This window comes from Heteronotia binoei, chromosome 5 (genome assembly GCF_032191835.1).
Source record: "Heteronotia binoei isolate CCM8104 ecotype False Entrance Well chromosome 5, APGP_CSIRO_Hbin_v1, whole genome shotgun sequence".
In the NCBI taxonomy this organism is placed as follows: domain Eukaryota; kingdom Metazoa; phylum Chordata; class Lepidosauria; order Squamata; family Gekkonidae; genus Heteronotia; species Heteronotia binoei.
Genome location: NC_083227.1, coordinates 31,900,941 through 31,924,547, shown reverse-complemented (window position 1 = coordinate 31,924,547; position 23,607 = coordinate 31,900,941). Strand labels below are relative to the sequence as shown.

Sequence of the window (23,607 nt, the reverse complement as noted above, 5' to 3'; positions counted from 1 at the left end):
TCTCTTTTATGCAGAAGTAATAACATAAGAGAAGACATGTTGGATCAGGCCAGTGGCTCATCCAGTCCAACACTCTGTGTCATACAGTGGCCAAAAAAACAAACCCAGGTTCCATCAGTGGGGCCAGGACACTAGAAGCCCTTCCACTGTGCCCTCCCCCCACCCAAGCACCAAGAATACAGAGCATCACTGGCCCATCAGCACACTGTGGCTGATAGCCATTGATGGACCTGTGCTCCTTATGTTTATCTAATCTCTTGAAGCCATCTATGCTTGTAGCTGCCACCACCTCCTGTGGCAGTGAATTCCATGTGTTAATCACCCTTTTGGATGAAGAAGTACTTCCTTTTATCCGTTCTCACTCAGCTGCTCAGCAATTTCGTTGAGTGCCCACGAGTTCTTGTATTGTGAGAAAGGGAGAAAAGTACTTCTTTCTCTACCTTCTCTAGCCCATGCATAATCTTGTAAACCTCTATCATGTCACCCCTCAGTCCACATTTCTCCAAGCAAAAGAGCCCCAGGCGTTTTAACCTTTCTCCACAGGGACAGTGTTCCAACCCTTTAATCATTCTAGTTGCCTTTTTATGGACTTTTTCCAATGCTATAATATCTTTTTTGAGGTGTGGTGACCAGAATTTTGTTCACATTTAGTTAATGTTTCTAGGATTCTCCCTGCCACCTGAGATGCTTTTGGTCACCATATCTTAAGAAGGACATCACAGAGCTGGAAAAAGTACAGAAGAGGGCAACCAAGACGATTAGAGGGTTGGAGCACCTTCCCTTTAAGGAAAGGCTGAAGAGTCTGGGACTTTTTACTTTAGAAAAGAGATGACTTAGGGGGAGCATGAGAGAGGTTTATAAAATTATGCATGGGGTGGAGAGAGTTGACAAAGAGAACTTTTTCTCCCACTCCCAAAATACTAGATCTCAAGGACCAGTGAAGCTGATGGGCAGTAGGTTCAGGACGGACAAAAAGAAATACTGCTTTACACAAGGAGTGATTAAAATCTTGATTTACTGCTAAAGGATGTAATGATGGCCGCAGGGACAGTTCTAAAAGGGGATTAGATGGATTCACAGAGGATGGACCTGTCAGTGGCTACTAGCCATGGTGACTCCAAGTTTAGAGGCAGTCAACCTCTGAATCTCAGTGCCAGGAGGCAACATCAGGGGAAGGCCTCAACGTCTGTGCTCTATTGTTGGATCTCAAGATAAACTGGTTGGCCATTTGAGACAGGGTGCTGAACTAGATGGACCAGTGCTCTGAATCAACAGCGCTCTTCTTGTGTTCTTACCTAGATACAAAGGTCAGGTGGAAAGGCTGGGTGTATGTGTTTTAATAAATAAAGGTAAGACAGTAGGTAAATTGTAGTTTTATTTGAAAGATGAGTTACTGTACAATCATATCATCCAACTGGCCTTATTATCTTTGTTGGAAATGAATCCAGCCACTCACAAGAAGAGGTCATGGGAATCTTCTTAATTCAACTTCCTTGTTTTCATTAATTTCTATGGGATTAGGCACCTCTGACTGCACTGTTACTCTGCTGCTCATTGGAAACCACATTCTTAATTCCCATCAACCAGAAGGCCACACAACTACTCTAGACCCTGTGTGCTGTACCACCAGACACACATACACATAAGATATATGTGTAAACTGCTGTCAAGTTGCAGCTGGTTTATGGTGACCCCAACAAGGGGCTTTCATAACAAATGAAAAGCAGATGGGACTTGTCATTGTCTTCCTCTGCAGAATCTTCCTTGGAGGTCTCCCTTCCAAAAACCAACCCTGCTTAGCTTCTGAGATCTAATAAGATTGAACTATACTATGTTGCTTTCCCTCCCATACATACATACGATAACAGGGGTGGCCAAACCTGCTTAATGTAAGAGCCACCGAGAAATAAACGTCAGATATTTGAGGATTCGCAAGACGTGAAGGGCAGATATTTGAGAGCAGGAAGGAAGATGGGGAAGAGAGAGGTAGAAAGAAAGGAACTTTAACTAAATGCATTCTCCAAGCTTTTGTCTGGCTTGACTAAGTGATTTAAAGAGACAAATTCTTCTCCAAGTTGGCCAATGGGGCAGTAGGGGCTTTGAGAGCAGCATAATATGTGTGAAAGAGCCACATGTGGCTCCTGAACCAGAATTTGGCCACCCTGTACTATAACCTTTCAGAGTACCTCTGAATACTAGGCTAACCGCATTTTGGAAGCTAAGCAGGTTCAGGCCTGGTCAGTACTTGCACGGCTTGCTACGCAGAAGCTGACAATGGCAAACCACCTCTGTTCCGTCTCTGGCCTTGAAAATCCTTCTAGGTCTCCATACGTTAGTTGCAACTTGACTACCAGCTCTGTGTCAGCTTGTGTTGCCTTACCCCTGCCAGGCCTCAGCCAGCCCTTGAGTATCTGGAGTGAGAAGAAGGCTTTGCAAGTCAGACTTACAACATAAAGCTGTGCACAGGCTCTCAGGTTATCCAGAACTCTTTATTAGGCCAGATGCCAAAAGAGAAATGCCTCTCTATGTGAAGAATACCCTTCAGCTGGATGTTATGAGACAGGTTATTGAATATCTCCCTATGCTGAGTAGGAACTTCTTGCCAGCCACAGGCTGATAGCCTTTGCCTACTTTCCTGAAAAATGGGGCAGCTGCCATGCTGGGAAGTGGCACTCGTAAGAGCCACGTGTGACTCCTGAGTCACTGAGTGAGTATCACTACCTTATTGCATAGGGTTGGGCTGTTCCTCACTCAGCCCCTTGCCAGACTCCCAAAGGAGGTAGAGATGCATAAGCAGCTAGGAAATTGATGGCTGGGCTGCCCATGATGGTAGAATGCCAGAGGTGTCCTTTGGCCTCAAGAAGCTGCTGAAGGACCCTCCAATCTGGACCAGGGCCATAGCAAAGGGAATTGTATTTAAACTTTTCCTCTTGCTCTGATTCATGATTCGGAAGTGGGCTTCCCTACGCTATTTTAATTGCCTTTGCAGGGCGAGTTTTTTTTTTTTTAAAGAAAGGCCTAAGCTTGCCCTCTCGCCATTGTGAGAGAGGAGGGAACAGAAGGAGGGATTTTTTAAAAACCTGGGAAGTGACACAAGATAGCTGTAGGTACTACTCAGTTACTCATGCATCTTGACCTCCAATTAGCCCTTCCTGGCAACTAACTCTCCCTACCTATCACTATTCCCTCTAAGCTGTGGAGTCTTGTGAGCAAAAATTCTACTTTGTGAGCTACTGGCATTAAAGTTGTGAGCTACTGCATAAATTAGTGCTCTCTGGGGCCATCCTTCATGAGCTAAGACAAAAATGTGTGAGCCAGAGACTAAAAAACGATGAGCTAGTTTATAGTAAGCTTATAGGGAACACTGCTACCTATATGTAATGGTAGGTGAAGTCTGTTTCAGGGTTTCTGATCTTAAAGGTGTTACTGGACTCAAATTTTGTTCTGCTGCTTCAGGCCAACACTGCTACCCACCTGAATCTAACAAGGTGGAGGAATCAGTCACCCTCTCCATCTTGCCCCCCATGCAAGTGTTTTTAGGGCCAGGTTACACATCTGGAGTCCCTGCCCCAAGATCTTGTTTACAGAGCTTGTGGCTTTTTTGGCCTGATTGGTGACTCAGAGCAGCCAGTCAGACGGACACATCCATTCCAATTGCCTTAAAAATCTGGAGATTTAAGACATTGCAATTTTTACTGACTTGGACCTTTAGATGTAGTTTGTCGTTGTTTTCTTTAAGGAAGCAGAGGGTTGGACTAGATCAGGGTTGGCCAAATGTGCTTTATGTAAGAGCCACACAAAATAAACGTCAGATGTTTGAGAGCCACAATACATGAATGTCAGATGTTTGAGAGCTGCAAGACAGGCAGGCAGGAAAATAGATGGGGAGGGAGAGATGGAAAGAAAGCAACTTTAACTTTAAATGCATTCGATTGGATAAGTGATTTAAAGAGAGAAATGCCTTCTCCAAGCCAGTCGATGGTACGGTTGGGGCTTCAAGAGCCACATAATATGTGTGAAAGAATCACATGTGGCTCCCGAGCCACAGTTTGGCCACCCCTGGACTAGATGGTCTGTATGGCCCCTTCTAAGATCTTTCTTATTTGCCTGCTAAGAGTTTTAAGAAATCCAGCCTTTGTTAAGGTACACACACAGTGTAGGCCAGCAAGGGTGTAACAACCTTGTTGAATCTGAGCAAGTCTGGCTCAGGATCATACCCAGACAAGAGACTTCCTAAGAAGTCTGAATCTCTGGCTATTATTTTTGAGAATTCTTGGAGAACAGGAGAGGTGCTGGAAGACTGGAGATGGGTGAATGTTGTCCCCATCTTCAAGAAGGGGAAAAAAGACGATCCGGGTAACTACCGACTCGTCAGCTTGACGTCTGTACCTGAAAAAGTTTTAGAACAAATCATCAGTCGGTCCTGGAACATTTAGGAAGAATGGATGTGATTACTAAGAGCCAACATGTTTTCTCAAGAACAAGTCATGTCAGACTAACCTGATCTCTTTTTTTGAGAAAGTGACTACCTTGCTGGATCGGGGGAATGCTGTAGACATCGTTTATCTTGATTTCAGTAAGGCTTTTGATAAAGTTCCACATACTATCCTTGTTGACAAGTTGGTAAAATGTGGTGTGGATCCTGTTACCGTTAGGTGGATCTGTAACTGGTTGACAGATCGCACCCAAAGAGTGCTTGTGAATGGTTCCTCATCCTCTTGGAGAGGAGTGACAAGTGGAGTGCCTCAAGGATCTGTCCTGGGACCTGTTTTGTTCAACATCTTTATGAATGATTTGGATGAAGGAATAGAGGGAATGCTTATTAAATTTGCAGATGATACTAAATTGGGAGGGGTTGCAAACACAAAAGAAGACAGAAACAGAATCCAGGATGACCTTGACAGGCTGGAAAACTGGGCTAAAATCAATAAAATGAATCTTAACAGGGATAAATGTAAAGTTCTGCATTTAGGTAGGAAAAATCCAATGCATGGTTATAGGATAGGGGAGACTTGTCTTAGCAGTAGTATGTGTGAGAAGGATCTAGGGGTCGTAGTGGATCATACGCTGAACATGAGTCAACAGTGTGATGCGGTGGCTAAAAAGGCAAATGCAATTTTGGGCTGTGTCAACAAAAGTATAGTGTCCAGATCACGTGATGTGATGGTATTGCTTTACTCTGCTCTGGTAAGACCTCACCTGGAGTATTGTGTTCAGTTTTGGGCACCACATTTTAAGAAGGATATAGACAAGCTGGAATGGGTCCAAGGGAGGGCGACGAAGATGGTGAGGGGTCTGGAGATCAAGTCGTATGAGGAAAGGTTGAAGGAGCTGGGGATGTTTAGCCTGGAGAGGAGGCGGCTGAGAGGTGATATGATCACCATCTTCAAGTACTTGAAGGGCTGTCATCTAGAGGATGGTGTGGAATTGTTTTCTGTGGCCCCGGAAGGTAGGACCAGAACCAATGGGTTGAAATTAAATCAAAAGAGGTTCCGGCTCAACATTAGGAGGAACTTCTTGACCATTAGAGCGATTCCTCAGTGGAACAGGCTTCCTCTGGAGGTGGTGGGTTCTCCTTCCTTGGATGTTTTTAAACAGAGGCTGGATGGCCATCTGATAGCAATGAAGATCCTGTGAATTTTGGGAAAGGTGTTTGTGAGTTTCCTGCATTGTGCAGAGGGGTTGAACTAGATGACCCTAGAGGTCCCTTCCAACTCTATGATTCTAAGCCTACATATACAACTTGAGCCCCTTGGCAGGGAAAAAACCCATGGAATATAAAGGTTAGCACAAAAAATTTAGTACCCATTGTGTCTCCTTTTCTGCCAAAAAGAAAGGCACACTCCTTTACTGAGTATATATAGAAGTGGGTGGGGCTTACTCAGCTGTGTAGGGTGTGTGTGGCGGGGGGGTTGTCTTTCTTGGCTGCGTGATGGTTTGAAATGGGGTCAGAGAATTCCAGAGGAGTAGCACAGGTTGGACAGGATGGGACATAATAGGGTTGGGGGTGTCTCTAAAGGGTGGGGTTTCAGGCCTTGGTCAACTTGAAGGGTTGTCTGACCAATCTGGTAGTTGAGAACCTGTTTCCAAGTTCTGTTTCAGAGGGTAGCCATGTTGGTTTGCAGTAAAATAGCTAGATTCAAGTCCAGTTGTTGTTGTTGGTTTCTAAGGAGCTACTGGGCTCAACATTTGCTGCTTCCAAGTTATGTTTTCTGTGTGCAGAGGTGGGTTGGGAAGTGTGTGTTCGTTTTGTTTACTGTGGTAGCATTTTGTCTTTTGGAAGTGCTCCCTTTGTCACCAGCCTGTCATCTTCTATGCCTACATTTTTTAGCCTGTAGACACCTTTGGAATTCTTGTACCACCACAAAATGGCTGCCACAGGAGGCGGAGCCACACACACAGGAAGCAGAAGTGGAGGGCAGAAGAGGATTAATTACAAAATATGCCAAGGAACTTGGGGGGGGGGCGGTTTAAAAAAATACTGTGTTAGCGGCTGCTGCTGAAACAATATCATTTTTATCTGAGTTGCTGGTCAGATCTTCATGGGCAAATCAGAAGCTCTGTTGGGTGTTAGGCTAAACATTTTGTTTTACTCAGGCTTTTAACTAAGGGGTTTTGTCTTTTTAAAGTTGGCTTTTAATGGTCTGCTTCTAACCTAAGAGTTGTTGTATGAATGTTCTTACTGGCTGCTGAATGTTGTCTTGCGTCTTTTTTGAAGTGATTGGTGATTCACGTTCTTTTTGTGGTTTTGTTGTCTTGCTTTTACTTTGTGAGCTGCCTCAAGCAGGTGAAGAAGTGGCAGGCACATTTTCTAAATGAAATAAATTTTATTCTGGGCTGGGTAAGCAGACAGCTGCCTTTTTATGAGCTGAAGTTGTTTGTAAGATCTCTCCTAAAAATAGATTCAGGTGGGTAGTTATGTTGGTCTGAAGCTATAGACCAAAACTGGAGTCCAGTGGCACCTTTAAGACCAGCAAAAATTCATTCTGGGTATAAGCTTTTGTGTGCACGCACACTTCAGATACTTGCAGCAATGTGCATGCATGTGAAAGTTTATATCCAGAATTAAACTTCGTTGGTCTTAAAGATGCCACTGGATTCAAACTTTTGTCTTGTCACCTCCTAAAAATGTAAGACAATCAGGCCTCTCTTGAAAGGAGTTACAGACGTTGTATAGGGCTTCTGCTTTTTAAAACAACGAGGGTTGCAACTCTATGCAACTGTATTTCTGGTAAATTCAGTTACCAACCCATTTTGAGGGCTGATAACTGAATTTGCAAATTATATTGAAAAGTTTTGGGTTTAGGTTGATATGAAGAGACACATACACCTTTGGTGTCCTGTTTGTGCTGATCCATTCACACATGCAAGTCATTGTTTGATGTTGCAGTCATGCAACTAATAGCCACTTGTCTTCTCCCGTGTGGCGAATGGCAGGGAAGTGTTTTGTAAATGAGGAGGGAAATTGTTTTTACAAGGCCATCAAGTGTTCTGGACAGGTTATAGGCTAGTAATATGTTTTGCTTGTTTGTGGACTAGTAACATTTGTGAGTTTGCTTGCAAAACTGGCTGCAGTCCACTGAGGGAGCAGGCCTAAACAGGTCTACTCAGAATTAGGTCCCATTTTATTCATTTGGGCTTATACACAGCAAAAGATGGGTAGCCATGTTAGCCTTTCTGTAGCAGTAGAGAAGGGCAAGAGTCCAGTAGCCCCTTAAAGACTAACAAAATTTGTAGCAGAGTAGGAGCTTTCTGGAGTCACTTACTTCTTCAGATACCTGAAATGAATAATGACTCACAAAAGCTCCTACCCTGCCACACATTTTGTTAGTCTTTAAGATGCTACTGGACTCTTGCTCTTGAAGAAGAGAAATAACGAGGTCCGCACACATTACTAGTATGAAACGAGGTTTACTTTTGGCACCAAGAGCAGAACTTAGTCGGCTATGGGCCCCCAAAATGACTAATTCCCCCCATTTACATACAGCCAGTTTTATTCATACAGGCTTATCTGATTCAACATTCTCCACCTCCCTGTAACTTCTAGTACTTTTCCACTCCTCCTGTCTCCTTCCTTTATCAGCTCCAGCAAGAAGCTTCTCTGAGGCCCCTTTGCTGTCTAATACACATCCAGAGGCCTCAGTGAGGTCACTGTCTCTTTATCTAATATAAAACCTTGAATTCACACCCACTTGGGGCTGTCTGTGCTTCTAACGAAGGGTTGCATCAGACATTCTAGATCTGAAGGCAAAAGCATGCTTTTATTCATTATCATAGGGGGTATTCATTAATTATTCAGGGGTCCTGCTTCACTCTCTTCTACTGCCCAGCAAAAGTGTTCTTACCATTGCAGCCTGAATGATATGGATCAACCCTTAGAAGCAGTTAACTCTGGATTGTTATTCTGAGGTAACACATGTTGTAGGAAAAAGTGACTGGGATTTTCAGCTATGTGATTTTGGTGGTGTCTGTGACTAATTTTTAGAATCGTTAAGTCTGTAGCTGCATTCATAGAGGGAGAGGTGTTTCTTCTCTACCTTGGAAGGGTTAGGCTTCCTGCCCCCCCCCCACCTGCCCAATAAAGCAAAAGTCCAATGACACCTTAAGACTTAAATTTATTTCATTTTGAGCTTTTGTGAGTTAACAACCCACTTTGTCAGATAGATATGTGAAAGAAAATATAAGATTTCCAAGTACAGTTTTCCTTCACATTTCTATTTCATAAAGTGAACCGTGACTCACGTAAGATCATATTGAAATAAGTATTGTTGGGGTTTAAGGTGTCACTGGCCTTTTGTTCTGTTTTGCTTGACAGACTAACATGCAAATTACTTCCCCCTCCAAAATAATCAAGGGAGCCATCTTGTTCACTGATGTTTATCTGACACAACAGCGGTTAGGGTGTTGGACTAGGCCTGGGTTCAAGTTTGTGACGCTTACCCTAGTGACTGTGGACTAGTCATTCTCTGTCAGCCTTTATCTACTTCACAGAGTTGTTGTGAGGATAAAAGTGGAAGATAGAAGAGCCCATGTAAATTGCCCTGAGCTACTAGGTGGAAAAATTAAATAAAAATGAAATACATGTTTTCTGCTAGTAGCATGGAGGCAACATAGGGTTGCCAATTTCCAGGTGGGAGCTGAAGATTTCCCAGAATTTCAGCTGTTTTCCAGACTACCTGAATTCTGTGTCTGTTTGAAACAAACATTTATTACACTTCTCCTGGAGAAAATGACTGCTTTGGAAGGTGAAGTTCGTGGGATTTTACTTTATCAAGTTCCCTTCCTTCCCTAAACTTAAGTTTCCCAAGTTCCACCCTCAAATCTCCCAAGCATTTCCAAACCAGAGTTGGCCATTCTAGGTCAGCATAGTGGCAGAGAGAATTAATCCATAAATGGGAACATAAACACTACTGGACAATAAAAATCGAACATGTTTGCTTCTATCTCTCAGGGTGAGCCTTCTCGGGGAGCCACAGGGGCAACATCATTGGTGGAAGTGGGAACAGATGATACAGGTAGGCATTGATGGAAATCTAGGATGGGAAATGAGACAGTTTCCATTTCCCTCTGTCTTCCTCCAAAAGTATAAAATTTGCTGGAGCTGTAATCCTTCAATGCTGTGCACATGAACGTGTCTTTTTCCAGGTCTTATCCCTTTGAGAGAGAGTTCTGATCCCTCCTCAGGATCTTTGTCTCCCCGGAAAGCCAAAACCAGTTTAGGAGGAACAGGAGAGAGTCTACCAGCCTCTGGCAGAAATTGTGATGATGGAGCTCGAATACAGACGACTGGCAGTGGTAAAGAAGCCAGCGGGGTTTTGCCCGAATTGGGGGCTGTCTCGGCTGGTTCAAATGCCAGTCCCAGTCCAGGGAATAAAGGTCTGCCAGGTAAGATTGCAGGGGTGGAGTGGGGACCGCAGGCTAGAATTCATGTATGAGCATGTGTGACACAGATACCTGATCCGCACAAGAATGCTTGTATGGGATGGGAAACTTCCCGATGACTGTCACTACCACTTGCTACGAACCCCCTTCCAATGTGTGTTTGGTTTTGCCCACTTTGTCCCTCACCCTCAAGTAGAACCTTTTTTCTTTGTTAGAGTCAAAGCAAGAGAGCCAAAAAAAAAAGGCGGTCAGATCCAGCCCTATGAGACTAGCCAATAATGCCTCAGTCAATTTTGTGGCTTTGTAGGGATTTGAATCTGGAGCTCCTCAGTCAAAGTATGGCATTCTTATGCCTCTCTATCTGCTTATGTAGCTAATCTACACATTAGAAACTGTGGTAGTTTTCAAGTGTGGTTGACATATCTGATGACTTTTCCTGTCTTCTCTTTAGGCCATGCGGCCAAGACTTTTCCATCATCCCCTAGCAAAGCAGGCGGACCCAGCCGAGCAAAGATGTCTCTCACTGGAACCAGCAAGTCCCCCACATCTGTTCAGAGCCTGGCTATGCGCCTGTTGAGCATGCCTGGGTCACGGTTGCCTGGGGATGCTGTGACTCCCTCCATTGAAGCTTCGCCACCAGCTCCACCGCCTGCTCAAGCTCAGACTCTAGCCTCTCCAGCTGAGGAGACCAAACCAAAGGTTCATCGGGCCCGGAAAACCATGTCTAAGCCCAACACTGGGCAGGTAGGCCTGCTGGTGCCAGAAATGCTCCCACTGGAAAAATACTGTATCCAGGGGCGGTGTGAAGTTTTTATATAGTGTTTGGATGTCCTGTCTGTTTTGTACAAATGGGTTATTCTTGGTGGCTGTGTCTATGTAATGCAATACCATGGTTTGGTGGTACATCTGAACAAACCTCAGGCCTGCATACCCCCTCTTCCTTTTGTGTGTGACTAACATGTAAACTTGTCTTGTATAGAATCAAACCATAGGTTCATCAAAGTCTGTATTGCCTACTACATGGGTCCCCCACGTTTTTCAGCCTGTGGGCACATCTTTGGAATTCTGACACAGTGTAGGTACAACCACAAAAGAATTACTACAAAATGGCTGCCACAGGAAATAGAGCAAGGCACAAAATTGCTGCTACATCTTACCTTGAGTCACACAGGGACTTGTCTAGTGATGGCAGCTGCTACCAAAGCAACATTTTAAACATTTGCACAGCCAATCATGCGCCTTTCTGGGCAAAAGCCCCACCTGCTCCTGCCCACTTGGCAGGTGCCATGAAAGGTGTTGTCAGAGGTCAGGGCACACAAAGGCATCACATTGTGGCCCCCTGGTCTATTCAGACTGGCAGCAGTCTCTAGGTTCTCAGGCAGAGGTCTTTCACATCACCTGCTACTTGGTCCTTTTAGCTGGAGATGCTACAGATTGAACCTGGGACCTTCTGCGTGCTTAGCTGATGCTCTACCTCTGAGCCATGGTCCTTCCCCAAACACCAAATGCCTTTGTTGTCCATATTGGCAAACTATGGCTAGTGATTTCTCTCCAAACCATGATCCAAACAAGTTTGGACAAAATGTTAACAATGTTTAGATTTGATAACAAAATATGTATCACATATACTTCAGTCTTTCTCAAAATTTCCATTCCCCCTCCAAAAATCTGGGAGAAGACTTCTCACCGAATTGCTGCAAAGTTTCCTAAAAATCTGCATCCTTAGGCATAACACCAAACTTGCTATTAAAACTTTTATTTTGCATGGCATCTCCAATTAGAAGAATCAAGAAAGACCTCTGAGACCCTAGATATTTCCTTAAACTAGAGTCGGCAATACTGATCTTGATAGACCAAAGTCCAGATGTAGCAATAAGACAACTACATATGTTCCTGTCATATGAACAATGAGAAGATATGCACACTCCCTTTGTGCCCTCCCATATTCCTGATGGTTGAAAATCATGATTTGCCATTTTATTCTATTTGACCTATTTATGAAAGTGATGAAAGCTTTCCCTCCAAATATAAAGGCTTCGTCTAGTATAATTGCAAGAAAAAGAGCTGCAATCTACTGTCGCAAATGCTACTCAAGTACAGAATTTTGTCATCTGAGAATTTCTTTAAAAGCATTTTTCTTGAGTAAAACCTTGCTCAAAATGAGTTTCACTCATACAAAAAAAAATCTGATTTTCCTGTTTGAAATTGGTGATCGATTTTTTTCTGGGTGTTATGTTATGAAAAAAACCCTTCCATCTCTAATGCTTTCTGATCAACTTTCTGTGCATGAACTTGTCATAAGCTACAGGAAGCAATACTTAATTTAACAAGCTTGAGATTCAACAGAATCCCAAAAATTATGTCCCTAAAATTTGTAACTAGCTTGCTTTACAAGAGAAAGAAGTATGGTGATTTGGGGGCACAGGAGTTGGGGGTAGGGGGAGCTGTCTTGAGGGAAGTTCACTCACCAGTTATATTGCATCTTTAGTATTCATAACCTGTGTATAAGAAGTAGCTCATACTTTATTTTCCAACTAAAAGAACTAGAATATTATTGTTTTCAAAGTTCAGATTTTAAAATTTCCTGATTTCTAAATGAGATTTTGCACTTGACACGTTACCTTTTGCAGTTGCATGATGTGATTATTTTTCTTTTTATGTATGTGCGTTTGTATAAAAACATGCTTAAAACTTAATATATTAAGTGTCTCTTAAAAATAACCTGACTTGAAAGTCTACCTTTGTTTTAATAACACTGCATTTGCTGTCCTCCTCAAAGCCACAGAGTTTAAGTCTGCTTTTCTCAATCAAAGAGTGGCCTAGAAGAAAGCATTTGTGAAGTTTGATGTCAAGCTTTATAAATATGACATAACAGGCCATAAATTGCATTTGTTGTTGGCCATGTCCCAGATATTTAGACTTTGTAAGCCAATCAGTGTGGACATTTTTATCTCATCCGAAAAACACTATTCTGACAGTAACTACCAGCCTGCACTTCTAAAAAGTTCCAGCTACTTAATCTTTCAGTTAGGTGACCTTCCTTGATGGCATTTCATGAATATCAAGAGATGGAACAGAAATTCTCATTTCCACAGTTGCTGTCATAAGCAGATCTAAAATTGTATAGAGCAGACAGCCTTGTGGTCTGCATTATCCCAGTCATACCTGTTAGTTGCAGACAATATGTTTTAATTATTACCTCAAGCCATTAATATGTCATCTTGTTCATGTGTGAATTAGCTTGATCCTCTCTCTCTCTCTGTCATGATTTAAAGTGATTCAGATTAGTCATCTGTGTACAGTGGGGCCAAGGAAGATAATGAGCACATAACCATCCTTCTTTTTCTGTCTCTCAAGATCCCCGAGAAGAGAGTTTCTGAAATGCTGCACTTTCGAGTCTCAGATGACCTAAGGAGCATCACGGAGCCAGGTAGAGTTTGGAATCAAAGGGTGGTGGCTAAGCTTTGGAGACATATTGGATAAAGATTGGATAAACATATGGAGCAGAGGTCCATCAGTGGCTATTAGCCACAGCATATTGCTGGAACTCTCTGTCTGGGGCAGTGATGCTCTGTATTCTTGGTGCTTGGGGGGGCACAGTGTGAGGGTTTTTAGTGTCCTGGCCCCAGTGATGGACCTCCTGATGGCACCTGGTTTTTTTGGCCACTGTGTGACACAGTGTTGGACTGGAGGGGCCATTGGCTTGATCCAACATGGCTTCTCTTATGTTCTCACATTTGGGCTGGGATAGGAGGGGGATTGTGCTGTAAAGATTGGGGGATAATATATCATGATAACCCTGTTGAAACTTTCTCTTCATATTTCTGACATTTTTCTCTTTCTTCCATAGAAGAGCCTGCCAAGCGCCGGAAGTATGACTACATGACTGATGTGATGCACAAGAGAATGCCCCTCTCTCTCCAGCGGTCAAGTCCCAGAGCCACTACTGAGGTATGTCTCTTTCCTAGATGTACTTTTTCTTTAAATTTTTAAGAATATTTTTAAAAGATTCAGTCAGTGTTCTGTTATGATTATAACTCTGCACTGTATGCAGTGGAATGAGGTTGGGTCATGAAGCTATAGACTGTTTTATGTTTTGGAGTCACATATTGGAATGGTCCCCAGAGTTTTTTTAAAGGCTTAATACAAAGTGAAGGGGCAAAATACTTGTGTGGAATTTTTAGTGCTAAGGAATATCCAAAGTTGGGATTTTCCCACTGTGGTCTGAAGTAGGGCAGCCCATTTTGTCACCTTGGCATTCCAGCCCCGTATTCTCTTGCACATAAGAACAAATGTATTATCACGTGCACTCCCTTTCACATCTACTGCCTTGTGTGGACTCTCTAATTAGGGTCTGGGCCACTCACCCAGAACCAGTTTGGTGGATTTAAACTCAGTGTTCGGAGTTCCCGCTTCCACAGCTTGGCTATCTTGGAAAACTGAGTGACACACTTGTCAGTTGTGGGGGAACAGAACATGTGACTGAGTGATCTTTACCTGGAAGCAAAGGTCAGAGTGCCTTTAATAAGCTGCATCTATGAAATAATGAGATATTTTCCAAGGCAATGTTTAGAATTTTTTGAGGGAAATGTAGGGGTATGGGAATTGAAAAGGTACTCATGCATGAGAACAGTGCAGTGGGTGTGCTCACTGAGATTGCATGTGGAGAGTTACGTAAAAGAGAAGAAGAAAGTAAAAGAGAGCCAAGGCTTTGGCTGAGTGGGAATTTTGCACCAGGGAATGGCCACAGGGAGAAGGGGGGTGGATGTTAAAGAAGAGGAAAGGAGAGTTTTTAAGATAAGTGAACTGAGAGTTTACCTATCCTCAGTCTGCTGAGCTAATAGAGTATGTTGTCTGTTTAGATCAGGGGTGTCAAACACGTGGCCCGGGGGCTGAATTAGACTCCCGGAGGGCTCCTATCAGGTCCCCAAGCAACTGGCTGTCGTCTGCTTCCTTCTCCCTCTCTCTTACTTCCGTCTGCATGATAGCTTGCTTTGCAAGGCTACAGAGCAAAACCTCTATCTTCTCCATTGGCTGAATGTCCTCCCTTAGGAAGGGAGAGCTTGCTTTACCATATTCTCTCAATCTCACAGCAGAGCTACTGAGCCAAGGCTCTCTTCTTTCTATTGGCTGAAGCTCCTTCCCCTCCTGGTTCACTGGGGAAAGAAGGAAAGAGCCAGAGCTTCCTTTGCCAAGTTCTCTGGATCCAGGGGAGAGATAAGAAAACATCTTTAAGACCAATGACTTTTAATGCTTTAAGCATGTTTTATTTTAAGGGTTTTTTTAAAAAAAAATCTTTAATTGTGTTTGCCTTTATAAAGTTTATACCTCTGCTACCTGGCATTACATTTTATGACACACATGGCCCGGCCCGAAAAGGTCTCATTTATGTCAGATCTGGCCCTCATGAGTTCGACACCCCTGGTTTAGATGATCCAGAGATTCAAGATAGGAGACTTTAGAGCTTTGAAAGGTCCCGAGGAAATAGTAAGAATATTCACGGGTTCCAGAAGAGCAGAGTGGCATTCTCTGGGCCAGCAGAGGGGTAAGACGTCACCATTTTGGCTAGCAGAAGTGACAACTAATAAGAGCCAGCACAATGGAATACCAAAGAAGTAATTGTAACATCCAGGAATGCAGGAGGAGAATCTGTAGGTTTCCTGATTTTGAGTGTGTGTGTGTGCACGCTTCCCAAGAAAGGTAGCAAAGGGGGATTGCGTCCAGGCAGGGCGGACAGAAGGTCTGGCAGGGTGGAGGCTTCACAGTTGCCTGAGGCAGCTTGGTAGGAGACATTCTAATAAGATCAATAAAAATAATCAAGCTTACCTGGCTGCTTGGCAATAATTACATTTGGTGATGAAAATACCTTGATAGACCAAGTTGGGTGCCTGGCTTTGCAAGCCCCCGTGGCAGTGGGTAGGCCATGCAGACATCCCGGCAGTGGATCAGTCTCCCACCCAACTTGAGTTTCAGGTGAATCCTAGATCGCCCCACAATGTGCTGATGTCACTTCAAGTTACCACTGCTGGAAATGGTGTTGTGGTGGGCTTAAGACTGTCAACTGCAGTTTTTAGAAATACTTGTGTTTTTAAAAAAGTAAAGTTGTTCGTATTGTGGCTGTAAATGGGGAGGGTGAGGGACATACAAACCAGTGTTAAAAAAAAGAAAGAAAGCTGTTTCAAAAACCTCCATCCCAATTAATTAGTGTCTCCTTTCTATTAATAAGAAGCCCCACCATTAGTTGATGCATCTAACTATTTGGCTAATTAGACTGTGAAGAATGCTCAAAAAACCTTTTTTCTCTGAGGATGTGTTTAACATGCGATCTCGCTCCTGTGAACTGCATATGTGACAGCTTGCAGCAATGAGTCTCATTCTTCCCTACTCTCCTATATAGAAAGTGTTGTGTTATTGGAAACGTCAATATACATCCCTTCCTGTGTATATGCCTTGCCCATACATTCTGGTTCTTCCTCTCCCTTCTGTAGAAAGCATGTCAGTTACTATCCTACTTTTCCCTTTAGTGGCTTCTCGCAGAGGTGATTTTTTTAAAGCAAGTTACAACAATTGAAAGCTACAGCATTGTAATGTTAAAGCATTAGTAAAGTGACAGAGGGGAGTTACAGACTAGTTCAGCACTTGGTAACCTGAAGATATAAATGTTTCACAGAATAAAAAATGTTTTCCTGGCCTTTCTAGATGGGCCATTGAGGACCATTTGTTACCCAGAATGCTCTTTTCATTATGGCAGAGGACAATGACCTCTGTTTTGTGTTGTTTACTCATTGAGGAAGGTACATAAGGGAGGAGGTGCTCCCTCAGTTATACCTTCTAGGCATGATGGCTGTGTGCAGCACTCTCCCACTGTGTGTTAGGGTGGTATGAGAATTGTCCATGGGAAATGTGGGGTGAGGTGGAGTGGCTTAGGCCAAATGCTTACATATTTAAAACTGCAAGGGCAACTGTCTCAACATGAGGGTCATACCACCTCAAAGTGTATATTACAGCTTGACCACCACAGGAATGAACCAAAAGATTAAGTAAAAAAATTCCAAAGGATCTCCACGTGAAAGTGTGGAATGTTGACAAGCTGGGTTGTGGAGTTTTCCTGGAGTTGCTGCCGATCTCCAGGCTATAGGGATAAGCTCCCCTGAAGGAAACAGCAGTGTTGGAGGGTGGGCATCTCCTCCCCACTGAGCTCCCTCTCTGAACTCCGCCCTCCTTGAGCCAGAAGTGGGAACCCTCCTGTGAGTCTGGGTGTTAACTGGGTCCCCTTCAATATTAAGCCTCTGTTCCTACAGGTTCTTGCCACCCAGCTGGTTGCACAAGTATCAGTAGGAATTTGGGTTCCAACAGCATCCAAGCCATTCATACTTCTTTCCAGATCACAGTGACGGAGGAGATGGCTGCTCCCGCCACAGCCTCACAGGAGGAGAGATCGCAGGAGTGGGAGACAGAAGTGGGGGATGACTTCAGCCTCTACTATGACAGCTATTCTGTGGATGGCCATGCTGACTCGGACAGCAAGGTATGCATAATAAGGCTTCTTAAGAGCAGTTTTGGGTAGGACCGAGAGACAAAAAGGCCAATGATCCAATTAGTAACATGATTAACCCCTTAAAACTAGCTAGTGTTTGTTTTCCTTAAAACTTTATACCAGGGGCAGCCAAACTTACAAACAAACCTAAGAGCCACGTAGAATCAGAGCTTATTTTTGTAGCAGGAACTCCTTTGCAAGTTGATGGGGTGTGAACTGGCAGAGACTGACCAAAGAAGAGATCTTGGGGTTGTGGTAGATAACTCACTGAAAATGTCAAGGCAGTATGCGATTGCAGTTGAAAAGGCCAATTCCATGATGGGAGTTGAAAACAAATCAGCCAGTGTCATAATGCCCCTGTATAAATCGATGGTGCAGTCTCATTTGGAATACTGTGTACAATTTTGGTCATCGCACCTCAAAAAGCATAGCATTGGAAAAAGTCCAGAAAAGGGCAACTAGAATGATTAAAGGTTTGGAACACTTTCCCTATGAAAAAAAGGTTAAAACCCTTGGGGCCCTTTAGCTTGGAGAAATGTCGACTGCGGGGTGACATGATAGAGCTTTACAAGATTATGCATGGGATGGAGAAAGTAGAGAAAGAAGTCCTTTTCTCACAATACAAGAACGCATGGGCATTCAATTAAATTGCTGAGCAGTTGGGTTAGAACGGATAAAAGGAAGTACTTCTTCACCCAAAGGGTGATTAACATATGGAATTCACTGCTGCAGGAGGTGGTGGTGGCTACAAGCATAGCCAGCTTCAAGAGGGGATTGGATAAAAATATGGAGCAGAGGTCCATCAGTGGCTATTAGCCACAGCGTATTGTTGGAACTGTCTGGGGCAGTGATGCTCTGTATTCTTGGTGCTTGGGGGAGGGGGGAGCAAAGTGGAAGGGCTTCTAACCCCAATTGTGAACCTCCTGATGGCACTTGGATTTTTGTTTTTTTTGCCACTGTGTGACACAGAGTGTTGGACTGGATGAGCCATTGGCCTGATCCAACATGGCTTCTCTTACGTTCTTATGCACATCTGACTTTTATGTCTTGTGGCTCTCAAACAGTTGATGTTTTTTCTATGCAGAACTTTTTTTATAGCAGGAACTCCTTTGCATATTAGGCTGCACCCCCTGATGTAGCCAATCCTCCAAGAGCTTACAGTAGGCCCTGTAAGAAGAGCCCTGTAAGCTCTCGGAGGATTGGCTACATCAGGGGTGTATGGCCTAATATTCAAAGGAGTTCCTGAGACAAAAAAAGCCTCTGCATAGAATAAACATTGGATGTTTGAGATCCACAAGACATGAATGTCAGATGTTTGAGGGAGGGAAGGAAGGAAGGAAAGCAAGTAGATGGGGGAGGTGGAGGTGGAAGGAAAGCAACTTTAATTTTAAATGCATTCTCCAAGCCCCCCACGCTGGCTGGCTTGGCTTGGAAAAGTGATTCAAAGGGACAAATGCCTTCTCCAGGCTGGCCAGCGGAGTGGTGGAAGCTTCGAGAGCCACACAATATGTGTGAAAGAGCCACCCTGCAGTTTTGGCTGCCCCTGCTTTATATTCTGCCTTTCCATCCAAAGACAGCTCCCCCAATGCTTCAGACAAAAACCAAACCATATAGCACAATGTATACATTGAAAATTAAAAATGTCTGCAGATAAACCAATAACCCCCAGTCAGCAGTAGCTCTCCCCTCACTCCAACCTGGGGCCAGTATAGGGTAGAGGTTGGAGTGTCGGACTTGGGATAGGGAGACTCAGGTTCAAATCGCTGTTTGCCCAGGTTTGTATGATTTATTCTGCTTAATGTTGGCATGTGTAAGCATGGAACCGGGTATGGACACTGCAGATGTACACATGAAATCACTCCTGTGACCTGCGTCGTCAGATTCTGCCAGGCGTTGCCCAAATATTTCCAGCCTAAATTCCCACCCAGTAGATGGGTATTCAGATTCAGGATGGACTAAAGGAAATACTACTTTATGAATAACCATATTGTGGAATTCTTGTCCAGTGGACATTGTACTGGCCATAAGCGTAGGTGGCTTTTAAAGAGGGTTAGAGCAATTTTTGGAGAATAGGTCCAGCAGTGATTACTAGCAATAGTGACTAAAGGAAACCTTCATGTTCAGGAGCAGTAATCCAGTGCCTGGAGCCAACATTAGGGGAAGGCCTTGGCTCTGTGTCCTTTTTGTTGGCACTCCAGGGCAGCTGGTTAGCCACAGCACACAACTGCAAGAGTTTGATGGGCCACTTGTCTGATCCAGCAGGGTGCTTCTTTTGTTCTTAGGACTATCAAAACTAGCTTTGAAAAATTAAAGAGGAGACTCTTGGGAAGCAAACACTGCAGTGATATCCATTTTGTGGTTTTTCTCAGACTCTGCAGTGATACCCATTCTGTGGTTTTTCTCAGAGGTCTTGCAGAATTGCAGTGTCAATGTTGAATTGGTTTTCTGTGGCTTTTAGACACAAGTGACTCCTCTTCTTTCCAGAGTGTTTGCCCTGAAAAACTCTGCTGGTTTCCCCAGTTATGGTTATTGCTAATGAGGACTTGTGGAGCCTGAGCCCATCATGAGGGACCTTGTAAGCACCTCCACACCTCCTGATAGCATTTACACCCTAGCTGAAAGCAGTTCTCATTGTCCTTCCTTCCTTTTTTTTCATTTCAGTCTGATGCAGATGCTGCAGAAGAGCATATGAGTGAGGAGGAGGAGGAAGAAGAGGAGGAGGAGGAAGAGGAGGAGGAGGAAGAAGATGATGATGAGGATGAAGACGAAGAGGATGAAGAATCGGGTAACCTCTCTGACAGGGTGAGTTGCACCTCAGCTTTCTCATGTTTTCCCCTGTCCTTTTTGTTGCTTAGTCTTAATTTCTTCCTTTTGGGGTGGGGTGGGATTCAATTACATTTTTGCTTCTCTTTTTCCTACTGTTATCCCCCCCACAAGATGTATTATTTCTCTTTTAAAAAATCTTTCTCATACACACACGTTTATATAACCTCTTTTCTCTGTCCCCTATGACTTTGTGTGTTCGCATTCTTTGCTTTCATTCTATAAAATGCCCTGCTCCTTCTGCTGCTTAGTGACCATAGCTCAGGGGTTGCCAAACTTGATTAACGCAAGAGCTGCATAGAATAAACTTCAGATGTTTGAGAACCGGAAGGAAAATGGGGAGGAGGGAGAGGTGGAAAGAAAGCAACTTTAACTTTAAATGTGCTCTCCAAGCCAGCCGATGAGGTGGTGGTGCTTCAAGAGCCACACAGTATGTGTGACAGAGCCACATGTGGCCACCCCGTCATAGCTTAAATGGTGTTTCTTAACCTTTTGTGATCACCAGTTTTCAAAATACGCTCAAGCTAGCTATAGATGCCACAAGCTGAGCATATGTTCTTATTGGGCACCTGGATTGTTACATCCCTGCTTCTCTGAGGAAAAGATCTTTCTCTTTCACAGAGAGGGAGTGAGCTGTGCGTTCTGAGAGGAAATAATGTATTGTGTCTTCCCTTAAGGATTGGTTTCCTATGCTAGGAACAAAATGCCTTGAGTAAGCTGTTCCTTCACTTTCCTTTTCCCTCACCTGTTTGTTCTTCTCGTCCCAGAGTGCTGCCTCCAGCTCCAGGCGAAAGGCCAGGAAGCGCTGGCGGAATGACAGCCCCTGGGTGAAGCCATCCCGTAAACGCAAGCGCAAGGAGCCCCACCCCAAGGACACCAGAGGTGACTGACCAGGACTAAGAAGGGGGTGAAGTGAAACCAAACGGATTATCCTGCTGGGAAAGAGGGGAGCCATGAAGGAGGCTTGAGAATATTTAAAAGCCCTAATACCAGTGTTGCTTTTGAACCAATGCTGAATGCTTCCCCCATGGAAAAAACTATTTCACAAACAAAATTAGCCTATTGATGATGGGGTGAATCTAGACCTCCTGTCATATGTACCAAAGTTTTTATAGAGAGGGTGTGTGCTCCCTACAGATGCCAAGGAGATGCCTCCAGTGAGAGCGTCCTCTGCTTCAGTGAGAGGGAAGAATGGCAGGATTAGTCATCTATTTTAGGGGAGAGATGTTTTCCAGAAAAGCTAATGGGAACCAGGAGATTGATCATTGGGCACCGCATTGGGGGAATTGTTGATTTAAGATGTGGTTTGGAACATCAGTTACAAGCCACAGGCTCTCCCCTGCCCCCTTCACATACAACAAAGTAGGAGTCCAGTAGCACTTTTAAGACCAACAAAGTTTTATTCAGAATGTAAGCTTTCGTATGCATGCATATTTCTTCAGACGAGGGAATGGGGTACAGTGAGCAGAACTTGCATGTAGCTGGTGGGTAGTGGGTAAGAATCTAAAGTGATACAAAGTTGGGATCAAATGGCAAAACAGATGGAAAGACCATTTGGTCTGGATAGCATTTGCGTGGGAAACCAATAAAAGATAATAAAAGTTGCCTGTTAATTGCTCTTGCAACAAGTCTGAGAACAACGAAAGGACATGTATTTCCTAGTGATGTTCTTGTCCACCTAATTTACCTTTTAACATGTAACATACATTATAAACATCATTCTATACATTATAAACATAATTCTAGTTTGCTATTAGAAAAAAAGAATACATTCAAATGTGAAAATGGGTTAAGTGTATGTAATGAGATAAACAGACAATATCCCTTATTTGAGTATGTCAATACAAAAAATATTCCGATACACTATTCTAAAAGAGAAATACATTGGAATACTGCGGATATACTTCACGTACAGTGTCCCTCCCTGTTTCTTTTCTAATGTTAACTGTAGGTTGGCAAGATGTCAAAATCCATAGTGTTTTTCTTCTGAACTTGAATCAAAAACTGGCTTCAAACCCTGTGTTTGGATTCTGGTTGGGAGGGAAAGGGCTAACTGTAGTTTGCTGAGATTAGTACAGTAACTGTACTTTGCTGAAACAGAAAACGTATGGAAAGAATAGGAGGCACGTGAGCTGCAGCTTCTTCAGTATTCACCTGAACCAAACAATGCTGGTAGAAAAAGGCTGTTTTAATAATGGATGTAGGTCTGTTGCAGTGCGAGGAAGTTCACTTTTCCGCTTGCCAATTTTTGAATAAGTGTTGTTAAGTCATGGGAAAAGAAGGTAGGCTTCTTGTGGATCAGTAAACTGAGAGCAGAGGGAAGGGATGGTTTTCACAACTGGAGTTGTGTGGCAAACAAAAGGGTCCTCCTAGGATTGTTAGGGGCCCAACACAATATAAAATATACAGAGGTAAGGTGGAACTATGAGGTAACCAACTTGGTGGACAATGTCAAATTATTCAGGAGCATGAAATGTTCCGGAACAATCTCCAAACTGGATGAATTGCCAACAGGATTTAGTGAAAAAAGGAAAAAGTGATCTGGCCAGCCAGTGTTGGGGTCTTTCTCTGAATGTGGATTTCTCTTCTCCAGGACTGAACGGTGGCCCTTCAGCCACCCAGAGTGAGTACACAGAGGTGCCCCTTGGTTGTCTGGAGCTGCCCAACGAGGGGGCACTCTCCCCCAACAATGCAGGTGAGCATTCTTCCCTTCCTGTAGCCGCCATGACATTGCACTAGAACAGCCAGTGGGGTCCAGTGGATTGAATTATGAGTTGTCTTGTTTCAAATCTGGGCCCACCTTTTGACTTGGATGTGAGCAAATTAAGAGACTCTTGTTTCGTCTCCCGTTGCGGAAAGATTTGAATGACGTTACTTTGATTTCAGGGGCCTCTGTTTGTTCCGGGAACAAGGCTGGAAACTGAGAGCAGAAATAAGTTCTCACCCAGGCAGGCCTTGAATTCAGCAGGAACTCACAAGAGCACAGCTCCTGAACCTTTCTGAGGGTTCCCCCTCTTTCTTCCCACCTACCTTTGAATAGGCGGTGTAGTTGCATAACAATCCCAGCCAGCCACCAGGAGCTTTGCCATGCCCCCAGCAGCCCTCATTAATCCCTAGAGAAGCCCGCGCCACCCTTTGTTCACTTCATATGTGGTTTTGGGTGGTGGGTGGCTTGCTGGCCTTTTGACTGGGGGTGTGTGGCCAAGGAGAGCCCCAGGTGAGCGAGGCCTGCTTGGACTGGCTGCATCTGTAGCCAGCCCAAGCAGGCCTTGCTTGCCCGGGGCTCTCCTTTCTTGCATCAGGTTGCTTTTGGCTGGGGAGGGGGGCAGCATATGCTAATAAGCTTTGCTAATGAGCTCCGCTAC

The 23,607-nt window shown here is 43.9% G+C and overlaps 1 protein-coding gene across 1 annotated transcript in view; it reads left to right on the top strand.

Moving 5' to 3' along the window:
- The window catches only part of EHMT2 (euchromatic histone lysine methyltransferase 2), a 57,550-nt gene that overhangs the window by 1,241 nt on the left and 32,702 nt on the right, over positions 1–23,607 (top strand). The window contains exons 2-10 of the mRNA XM_060239076.1: positions 9,452–9,515; positions 9,646–9,885; positions 10,334–10,626; positions 13,240–13,312; positions 13,733–13,833; positions 17,267–17,410; positions 20,081–20,221; positions 21,010–21,124; positions 22,836–22,937. Coding sequence (XP_060095059.1) covers positions 9,452–9,515; positions 9,646–9,885; positions 10,334–10,626; positions 13,240–13,312; positions 13,733–13,833; positions 17,267–17,410; positions 20,081–20,221; positions 21,010–21,124; positions 22,836–22,937 — 1,273 coding nt within the window. The remainder of the gene's footprint in view (positions 1–9,451; positions 9,516–9,645; positions 9,886–10,333; positions 10,627–13,239; positions 13,313–13,732; positions 13,834–17,266; positions 17,411–20,080; positions 20,222–21,009; positions 21,125–22,835; positions 22,938–23,607) is intronic.